The sequence below is a fragment of the Habropoda laboriosa genome, unplaced genomic scaffold, assembly GCF_001263275.1.
Source record: "Habropoda laboriosa isolate 0110345459 unplaced genomic scaffold, ASM126327v1 scaffold212, whole genome shotgun sequence".
NCBI lineage: Eukaryota > Metazoa > Arthropoda > Insecta > Hymenoptera > Apidae > Habropoda > Habropoda laboriosa.
Window position 1 is genome coordinate 280007 of NW_017100509.1, and position 11290 is coordinate 291296.

Consider the following 11290-nt stretch of genomic DNA (forward strand, 5'->3'; position numbering starts at 1 on the left):
ATAAAATTATGACACTTTACTTTCCCAAATATAATTACGATAAACATCATTCTTTTCTTTCGTTGAGTCCTTTTTTTTTAGAGAACTAATCGCGTTACGCGAAATATGTATAAAGTACGGAACTTAATAAGAGAAACTGCAAAGAAAATGTCACTTTACGAGAAGAATCTTCCTCGAAGCTTTGTAAAGTTTAGTTAACCATGAAGAAACGTCAGCAGAACGGTTCATTTAGAGGGTCGGAGTAGCGTACTGGAGTAATCTAAGCACTCTGAGTGACGTGCTTGTATATAGCAATTTATGTACACATGTTGATTGTGAAGATCGTTTTTCACATTCGCGAGTCTCGTAAATTCGAGTCTGCGTCTGTTGCTATGATAGACACGTCCATCGACGAAACCGAGGCTCTAAGACACTTTTCATGATTATTCGATTGCTGGTGATATTTTCATTCGTACGATATTACGATCGATATTAAATCTTCGTAGCTAATATTGATAGCAAACCTGAAAGACAGATGGTCGCTACGAACATCTTTCAGAAATAATAATTTATTAGCAAGACAGAGTCGAGGCATACTTAAAGATGATCGGTTTTTTAAATGGATTTAGAAGAACTACTTTCATCTAACATCTTAGTCTACTTGAATTATAACATTAATTCTGGTAAAGTGAGATTTTATAATGAAATAATATTCTCCTTTTTCCTTGGAAAACTCTATTTTCCGTATAACAAATCAGTACACTTCCATTATACTTGACAAGCACAATGAATATTAATAATTTTGCCACGTGTGTAAATGTGGTATTAAAATAATTATTATAATTAATTATTCACTGGCTGCAACGCATCATTTTGGGCATGCAGGCAGCAGTAGAAACAGACGTCACAAATCAGACAAATACGTCTCTCTTTATTCATTCTCGTTTGACGAATATTGAAAATTTTATACGTTTCATTTAAATGCTTGAATATTTAAATTACACAGATAGTTAAGCATCGTCTAGTTTTTCATGAAAATGTTATCAGATCGACGTATTTTATACATCTGAGTAAACCGACAGCAAATCCGTTATTTAAATATACATATATTGCCTGTCACGGATTATTTATTCGTTGCATGGCACGCCAATATTGCTACGAATTAATTACTCGGAAAACTTCAATTAGCAAATCGTTTCGTTGGTATGCAGGCTGTACGTGCGGAAGATTTCGAAACAAAGTAAGATGAATCTTCGATTTACAATGAAACGTCTGCTAGTCTATCTTGTCTTGCCAAAATTTATGCTCCGTTTCTGGTCGACGTCGAAACTCTCCGACTTATAGTTCTCTAACTCCCTCGCTATACCTGCGTTCAAACATCTATTTTCTCTGTATACGATTCCGTGGCTCGCAAACATACGGCGATTAACGATGGAAAAATATAAAAAGAAATACATAAATTTTCTACTTTACAATCTTCACGTTTTATTCACGAGTTCCAGTTCCGAAATGCTATTTTTCTATTTTCGTTCCTGTATCGAATTATACCATTACGTCGATACTTCCTTCAACCGTTCATATTCTTTTCCTTTCGAAATAACAACGTGATGTTTCAACGATAACGCGCTTGTATCAATTGCTAAACAATAAAAACTAGTTTTCACGTTATTCCACGAGATAGTATCAGTTCTCGCGTATACTGACATGTTTGTATACTATCAAGCTTATCTTCAGGTTTATTTACCAAGACGTGCCTTAACAAAAGCTGCCATTAGCCATTATTCTCTGGCACAAGCTTCAGCCCGTTACAGCTCGAGCGTTTTCGTTTCTGCTTACCTTTTTTCGATCCTTATACCGAGAGTATCCTCGGACCGGATAATATGGAAACAATGTTGTCGTCTTCTACACATCCTTTTTAATACAAAGATAACGACACGCTTCCATCGAAGATCATTCTATGTTCTTATAACGAAAGATCGAAAGATTTAGGATCGATTGTGACAAGGCCCGAACCAATTGTGACGTTAAAGAAAATAAACTCAACGTCGATTTATCAATCAAAAAAGAAGATTTCAAAAGCCATCGGCGATAAAAATTCTCCACTTCGAATCTAGAGTTGTAGAAAAGAAAGTTTAATCTAACACTTTAATCTAATACGAGTTTGCAACTTTATCGATCATCTGAATTTCGACTGATTTATTAAATGATCAACTGATGACTCATTTAGGATTCTTCTATAATTTCTGACTCGTCGTATAATCAATGTTTCTGGCTACTTAGATCTGTATCGCTGAGTTAGAATAGTAGATAGAAGAGTTACAGAATGTTTGATAAAATCGAAGAAGGCACTTTATCAGGACACTCGAAATATTCAGATATAAATCCGCAAAACTGGCAAACAACACGTGAATCAAGCTTCAAGTATACGTGTTATTTCCGGCAATTGTCTCCTCCTTAAATGTTCCTCCATAAATTATTGCCCTTAATCCCGTGATTTCGAGCAACATGACAGGGAAATTTTTCTATGCTTAGCATGGAGCATTACTTCACTTTGATTCTGCAAGTTGACGCTGATGGCGAGAGGAATGAAATTATGACACGTTTCGGTAGAAGGATTCTCTCTTGCTAAATTATTTCAGGCATCTACTTATGGTTCCCGCTTCTCGTTATTCTTTGTTGCCTTATAAGTAAAAAAAAAACAAAATACTTAACGCCTCGATAGTGTTCCCCTTAAAATGTTCACTCTAAGTGTCCATCGTATTGAACACTGAACTGTGCACTCAGGAAACTGTGAAATTAATTTAAACAGCTGAATTTTGGAACATCCCATTCGAATCAGAAATACATTATGTCTTATTATTTATGTACAGTTGCATTTGACGAATTTAATTTTCATTACTCGTATATTTATCTTATCCCATCTTTAATCATTGTACAAATTATTTATCACACTGAATATATATAATGCACTAATCTCGGTAAATGGAGCCAAAATTCGCGTGTAAACTTGCAATTCATGCCAAATATTCGTTTAGGCATGTTTCGTGGAAACGTAGGTGCATGTTTGGTAAAGAACTGTCTGAAGACGCTGAACAGTCGTTAGATATGTGTTAATTTAACGAGATATGTCTGCATCATGAATTTTTATTTGATATTTTCAGGTACTCCGGTGAAACAGGCTGCAAAACTGTGAACTGCTGCAGCAAAGAAATAATACCGAGTACAGTTGATTTCCTGAGAACTGTAGAATTGTAATTATCAAAGTGCAACAGAGAAATACCGCAGAAAGGACATGGAAGCCACCGAGTGGAACAGTACTGAAAAAAGAGAGGAGAATGATGGACACGATTGTCTAACAGAAATAAGGAAAATATTTGAGAATTAAAGAGAAACAGGTTAAAAAATTTTGAGAAATTGCGAGTAATTCTTAAACAAAGAAAAAAGGAAAGGGGAAACTGCTTGAAATTGAAAAGGCTGCTGTAAAGTTTCTGCGCAAATTATCCACAAATGATATCAATGAAATGATATCAAACATTCGGTATATAATAGAAATGTCTTAAGAGCAACGATAATTAAATCAACTCGAAACTTTCTGAAAAACCTAATTTCAGAAGCAGTAAATGTAGTATTAAAAAGAAGAATTTCATACGTGAACTTGTAAATCTAACAAACAAAATTTAAACTATGATTTAATCTTAATAAAAAATTCCTCACAAAGTAATAAAAAGTTCAATAAAAGAAACTTGATGTGAATCAAAAAATTTAATACATTAAACTTAATCAGAACTTCCATATTAATCTGTTGGAATTCAAACGTCGTGATTGAAATGATCATTTGTGGTCGATAATTAATAATTCCGCAATTGAAACTTAATGTTCTATCGAAGTTTTTGTACCACGTGAATATGTTAACTTCAAAACGCTGGGAATGCTGTGTGATAGTGTATTAATTTCACGAAACGATTAAACTTGGCCGCAAAGGAAAAGTGGTGGTGTCTGCCAAATAAGAATTTCTGGTATCCAGAGAATTGGGAAAAATGGCCAGCCGAATGAAAGCGTTATACAACCAGGTATTACATCTTTGACCGAACTGGACAAAAGCTTGCATAGCAACTCTCTAGGATTCAGTAAAGGATTAATACAAATTGAACTCCTATCCTAATTGAAATTCAGAATTCTGAGTTGGTTTCAGGATTGTAACAGAAAATTTCTAATTTCAAAATTTCGTGGAAAAGATTCCAGAGGGGAAAATTTAAATTGCAAAATTTCGTGAAAAAGATTTCAGGATGAAAAATTTCAAATTACAAAGTTTCGTGGAAAAGATTCTAGAATGGAAAATTTCAAATTGCAAAGTTTCGTGAAAAAGATTGGAGAATGGAAAATTTCGTGAAAAAGATTGGAGAATGGAAAATTTCAAATATTAAAGTTTCCTGAAAAAGATTTGAAAATGTTGAATTTCATTGGTTAGGCAGAATCTATCGGAAATTTTCCTCTGTGTCACACAGGTTATCTTTGAGAGGCGAATTCTTCTTGGTTGCACCGTACTTGTCGGTCTATCGGTGTGCATATGGTCGGTCGCCATTGGGACCGACCATTGGTTCACACTTGAAGCACCGGATAAAGAAGGTTTACCCCTTGGGGACCCGACTAAAGGTAGAAGATTGATCTACAAACACATGGGTCTTTGGAGAGGCTGCGTCCGTGGAATCATACCGAAGTCCGAAAATTCAACCGAGATGGTTCCTTTTCGTAAGTATACAAAATGTTTCAAAAATATATTTCATCAGCATACTATTCAACGATATAAATCTTTTTATTTACACTTTCACGTAACGTTAAAAAATTCAGTCTTCGTCACTGAACCTAGAAAATTGCAGTTTGGCCAATTATTTAAGCGCTTAACGCTCGTACAGTAATTAATTTACATTTATTCCTGACAACTCTCGCCGTGTTTTCTTAATAATTAAACAAGCTACGCGTGATTTACACTGAACCAAGTACCATAATTCGAAGTGATGTTGTACCCTGTTCTAAATGACCAGCAGCAAATTTTCCATCACCAAATTAATCACTCAGAATTCTACTTGTTCTAAATTAAAGGTTTACAAACGGTGCCACAAAAAGCCAGGTGTTCGAAAGTCAATGGCATTGTTTCAAAAAAGGCGGGCTCCACAATTGATATAAATAATGAATTAATCGTAGAACTGTAATTATTTCGCGAATGTTTTAAACAAAATGTTAAAATTCAGAGTAAAGAAAAACGAAACTTTTGACGATGTTAGGTAAATAAATTCTTTACCGTTTGGTATAATACATTTTCTACGAAGGTGTTCCGTGTATGCACACGTTCCTCCAGCGTTGTTAGCGTTGTTCTCTCTTCATCATTTACTCCGGACTAAACCAATATGCACTCCTCCCTAACAGACTTTGATTTATTGCAATTTTGCTTAAAGAAGGCGGATATTCATTCAATATGTCATCAAGAGATTTACCATACCTCGATAAACCTGGCGTGATTATAAACTTCTCTTGGTACTTAATTTATTCGTTTACTTAAACTTCAATGTACCAGTCTGGTTTGCTTCAAAATTCAAATCTGTTATTCAATTATAGATTTCGCCTCTTTTCCTTGCAATCGTGTCATTGAACATTTTTCTATATAACCATCTTTCTACTCCTATTTTTTCCATACTTTCCTCCCCTCGAACATTACCGTTACATATTTTAATTCTTCTTCGGATGAACGTTTTACTTTTTTCCCAAGAGTGTAATAATGCTGAGAAATTACCATAGCCAATTTCACACTTTGTAGTTAATCATGCTGTGTCAGAATATGCGTCTGTAGTCCTACACTGAGTTGTCGTACGTCACGTTCAGTGTTCCACACGTGTACTTCATCATGCGCACGTCACAGTCACTAAATTAGACAACTGTAATATTATCTTGAATTGTCACTAATCACTTCCCCCCTCTCGTCGCAATTTCATTTCGAATCTCATTTTTTTTCTCGAGAGAATATCTATCGCGGATTAACAGGCGAGGTGATTTGTGATATTTTCATATAACAGTGCACGTACCGTCCATTATCTTACGATTAGATAGATAATCGAACGTGACAAATTGTAATTCGTTCTTTTCTGTCATGCGGGGGCAAATATTCCACGTTTAGAAGGATATGAATTTATCTCGCATAATCAAAGGATTATATATCATGTGGAGTAAATATTGATCACGTTCTCATTGTCTCTCCAGCTACGTTTAAAGGCTGCGTGTAAAAATAACTTACCATGACGCGAGACACGAACGAGGCGTTCCAGGCAAAGAAAGATAACCCAAGATGAGAAAATAGTAAATGGAAGCTGGGAGAGAAATGAAGATGAATTGGGTGATTACAATGAAACCGAGGTTTTAACGTGTGCCGATGCATGCATCACACTTGCAAACAACCAGCGAAATCTACATTAATCAACGCTAGTTTAACCTTTCAGATCTTTCGTTTCCATCATTCATTTCGTTTTTCTTTTTCTCTTTCAGACGAGTGTAAGAATCTGGATATGTTTCCCACTGAAAAACAGTTTAAACTGGACCCAGGATTGAACACCGTTGTCAGTAAGTGGAAATTAAACTTGCATGAGAATAATTACAAATCATTTCCTTAGAATATATATATATATGTATAGATGTAGAAAATCTACTTTCTTCTTATATCTTGTTCGAAATAAAACTGTAATCTCTGCGTTGCAATTGAAAGATACGCGATGTTGCTAAGAGAAAAAAAGTGTTAATGTTACTGTTCATTCCTTATATCAGACTACTGTAATGATTTTGATGATTCTAGACTATTCGAGGACACAGGTATCGTTTGCGTTAATCAGTTTGTTCATAATGATAATGGGCTTTTGTTTCTCCATTTACACCTTCCGCAACCCACGATATATGTTCAAGCGACTGGCAGGTGGAATACACTTCATTAGCGGTAATTAATTACAACATTGAATAACCGATAAATGTAACTCAGCTAAACTATCCCTTTGATCTTTCGAATTTCGGTTCACGTCGAATTTGCACCAACTCTATTCTATCAGGAAATATGCATAGTGTATATAATATGCATTGCATACACATCGAATCTCATCTCTCGTTTCACGTCTCTCGCTTTTTTTTTTCATTAATCTGCATAACATACATTTTTCTTTTACATCAAAATCACGTCGAACCTTCTGTTACACGAACGCAAAATATTCTCCTAAATGAATGCATGAAATTTGACCAATAATTACGCTGATTTGCCGTAACGATAAATTGCCAAAAGAAAACTAACATTTTCACAACGTAATCGTCGTTCTCGTCTCGGTTTCAGCCGCTTGTAACATGGTGGTGATACAAGTACTTCTGTCCTCGATCGAGTTCGAGAGTAAACACGTTAACCTGACGTACCCAAGGGGTGCAATCATGAGATACGACTTCTCTTTGATTCTCGCCTGGATCGTCTTTCTCTGCAACTTGCTCTCTGGATGCGCATTCATGGTGTTCTCGAGGAAAAGGAAGAGGGACAAAGCACCGACAGAAGAGATTGCGATGGCCGACGAACCGACCATAATCGGTCGTTGATTTGTTTTTTCACTTAATTCTTGCGTGTGCTGCCGGAGAGACTGTGGCACGTGTGCGAGAGAAAAATTTTGTGATCGAGGTAAATGCATCGATGAAAGTAAAAGACATGCATGTAATGTATGTATTATATCCGTGCGTAGAGAGGCGTGAGGAGACAATCGTTCAAAGGGTTGCTCGTTAAGGATACCCAAAAAATGATCAGCAATGTCGAGCTTGTTCTATATCGTAAATGTTTCAAGAAAATCGATGTTTGATTTTCTCGAAGCGAGAATAAGAAAAACGAAACATCGGTGCGATTGTTCGAGTCCTCTTTTAAATCCTGCGAATCTTTACGGTTAATTGAGCAACATTTTTTACACATTGTCGAAACTTATTCGTCCCTGGCAAATTGTTAAACCGGAAGAGAAAAAACTGAACAGTAGAACGCAAGTGCACTGTGATCTTGATTCCTCCACCTCCCCCAAGTGGTTCGAGTAATCGGTACGGTTAGAAGGTACCTACTTTTACGATGCAATTTCAAAAATGCGAGGAGAGTTGTCTTGTTACTTCGAGTTGAACACTTCAGAGCCAGAGATATTTTGTAGGAAAACGGGAAAAGAAAAAACAGCGATTGAAATTTGTGTCCAACGAGAAATATGCTATTTTTCTACTAGACCGGAATATTGAAATTTAGAGTATTATTCACTTGGGACCATTGAACCCAAATCGAAAGCAACCTCTCGCGGAACGTCTGCCAAAACTGATTGTGATTGTGTCGTTGATTTTCCACAGAATGAACAAATTGAAGAACGTAAAAGAAATTGCTCACGACACGTTAGTATTAGAATGTACGATCGATGTGTTTCATGTAAAATTTCTAAGTGTTTCTAAACAACTGATCGATCGTTTCAATATTTTTCCCTGTCAGAGATAAGATACATGTAGCAAAAAAATAGCCCGATGCAATCACGTTTATTTTTCTACGTGAAACCGTATATTTTTCTATCGTCCTCCATAATCTACGCGGGGAATTTAAAAAAAAAAAAATGAGAGAGAGACGTAATAAAGAATCGTTTTAAAAACTTTCTCGTAATAATTTGCAATAAATATATGTCCCTGTGTGATACAGTGCGACACTACATCATCTAAAACGACAATACCTCTCTGTAAATAATAGAAAATCTTTCTGCAAAATGTTTGACTACGAAACCAATTTCTAAAAAAGAACCGAAGAATTTTAGGAAATAGCGGTGCCTATTGAAATAATCAAAATCTACATTCTCTGTAGAGTATAGCAAGTGTAGAAATCATTCTGGAGGCAAAATGTACAAGCTCTACTATGTAAGGAAGCGATTCTAATCTCGGTAATCTTCGCGAACCAGCTATTGTGGGGGAACTAAGGTGGAATAATCTTAAGATTCTCAAGATTATACTATCAGCAATGCGAATAAAAACAAGTTCGATCCAGCGATTGATCAATTGTTAACTCGTACGTATGATTTTTCGAATGTTCTAACAAACGGAAAACCAAAATAATGAAATCACTTAACTTCACTAAGGTCCATAATTTCACTTAAGCATTTAAGAAATGACTCGTGTATTTAAAAGTCCTTACGGTTAAGGTAACTTACTTAATCAACTAAAGTACTTACTTCTCGAATAAGCAATTGAGATGCGCGAACACAAGAATTTCGGTAGTTCAGAGAGGAGTTACAGTGATTGTTACTTAAGCTTAAACGATTCTAGTCGTCGAAGATACTACACCGATTGTACAATGACTATAAATGATTAATATCAGATCGTTTTCAAGAGAGAAAAGAAAAAAGAAAAGGAACTCTGTTTCGTTGCAAAGATAATCTGCCATTTCAAGTCACTGCTGATTAAATCCACGATTCTAGTCGAGACAGATATTACGATGATATTCAATCGTACAACACCTAACAATTAAGATTACTTTAATCCTCGTGTAAGAGAAATCTCGATTAAAGTTCAAAGCTACGACTCTACATCATGTACAAAAATATAGAAGATACTTTGTCCCTATGTAAGTAAGAATACGTCCAAAACTTGAACTGTATACATACACCTGAACGAAATTGAGGATCGTGTAAGTGAGAAAAGTTGGAAAAATGAATTTGCCACTGTAACACATTAAGCATCGATTTTTTCAGATAAATGTTTCTCGCACAATTCTCATGTTTAAGTGTTCGATTACCAGGCAGTTGGTCCGACAACTTTGCCACGTATAGTGAATATCGACATTCCAATGTTGGATGTCGATCGTAATTATTCTTTTACCTATGCCATAAATGCAATATCGAAGAAGTTGTAATTAAACGTGACTCGGACGAGTCCTTAATATCGACTTGATCGACATAAATAGGTAAACTTGTGCCACTGATATTATCTATAATCTAATCCGCGACGCATTGCACTTTGTGCTTGTTGAGTTTCGAGTTTGATGTCCTTTGTATCGAAGAATAACGTGAATCAACGTTCGCTAATCATAATTGTTCGTTTATATTACGACTACGGTGAACAAGTGAAATTCTGACGTTACATGTAATACTAATTAACGAGTATTAATTAGAATGTCGAACTGAGGAACGAAACTTTCACCGTCTATTCTACACAGCTCTGTATCATCTTCGATCGGTTATTGTAACGATTAGCGAACATTGGTCTCAGAATGAATTGCACAAAAGTGTCTGATTGAAAGTTCCTTTGTCATTTGCTTGTTGAGTATAAGCAGCTGTTCACGCGTTCTGATAAAAGACATTTACTTTATACACGTGTACATCAACATGAAAATAATTGTAATTGCTCTTTTCCATGATTGAAATAAACGGATCGAAATAAATTCACACGTACCAACAGAACGTTCTACCGACGAGAACTGAATTACCCTAATCTCTCACTTCACTAGTCAAAATAAAAATTGGCGAACGCTTTTCATTGAAAGAAAATATTTTTGTTACGGGATGCAATAGAGAAATGTACGATATTTTCATTATTAACTTTGATTGTTATTTTCTGTGAAATTTCTGGGCGTTAGGAGTGTACAGAGTAGAATAGAACGGAACAGAATCGAAGGATACCGCACTTCTTCAGCAAGGAGCGGAAACGATTAGAGAAGGACGGAGAAAACAGGTTAGCAACTTTAACCGTAGTCTATTTCTACTTCCTCCAGATTTCGTCTGATGTTGATGGAAACAAAGTAACAGAAATGTTGGGACAAAGGAAGATACTTTCCCAACTTTGATTATGCGCTCGTATTACGCAAGGCAACACGTTCCTATTACCGTTTAAAGAACCATTCAAGTCTATGCACAACTCTCCATTCGGAGATGTTAATTTTCACAAACAGAAATCATTACTCCCGCATAATCAACCCTTCGTTTATGAGTATTTTTGATCACACCTGACGAAAGGCCTGCCTAAAAAGAAAATAATTCGAAAATGTAGAATAAAATTGTTTCTATTGAAAAGTAATTACGTACCACAGGAAAATGATCTCTACTGCTCTTTAAATTTATCACATTAGATAGAGGAGGATGAAGAATGAAGTAGAAAGAAGAAAAACCAATACAATTTCTACAGTATTTATGGTGATACGTCGAGTTAACAACTCGAAAGGAAAATTATTCTTTCATTGGAACAAACGATGACAGGAAGTTCTCTATAAAATCCAAGTGCACGTGTACCTACTCTACGAATCTTC

General features: G+C 35.6%; 1 protein-coding gene across 1 annotated transcript; it reads left to right on the forward strand.

Annotated features, from left to right (window-relative positions):
* Nucleotides 1–3871: 3871 nt before the first annotated feature.
* LOC108576287 (transmembrane protein 114) lies at nucleotides 3872–7590 on the forward strand. The gene is made up of 5 exons (XM_017939243.1): nucleotides 3872–4049; nucleotides 4485–4728; nucleotides 6514–6588; nucleotides 6818–6955; nucleotides 7340–7590. Exons 1-5 carry the CDS (start codon nucleotides 4017–4019, stop codon nucleotides 7588–7590), a joined length of 741 nt encoding a protein of 246 aa, XP_017794732.1. The 5' UTR covers nucleotides 3872–4016.
* Nucleotides 7591–11290: the final 3700 nt, after the last annotated feature.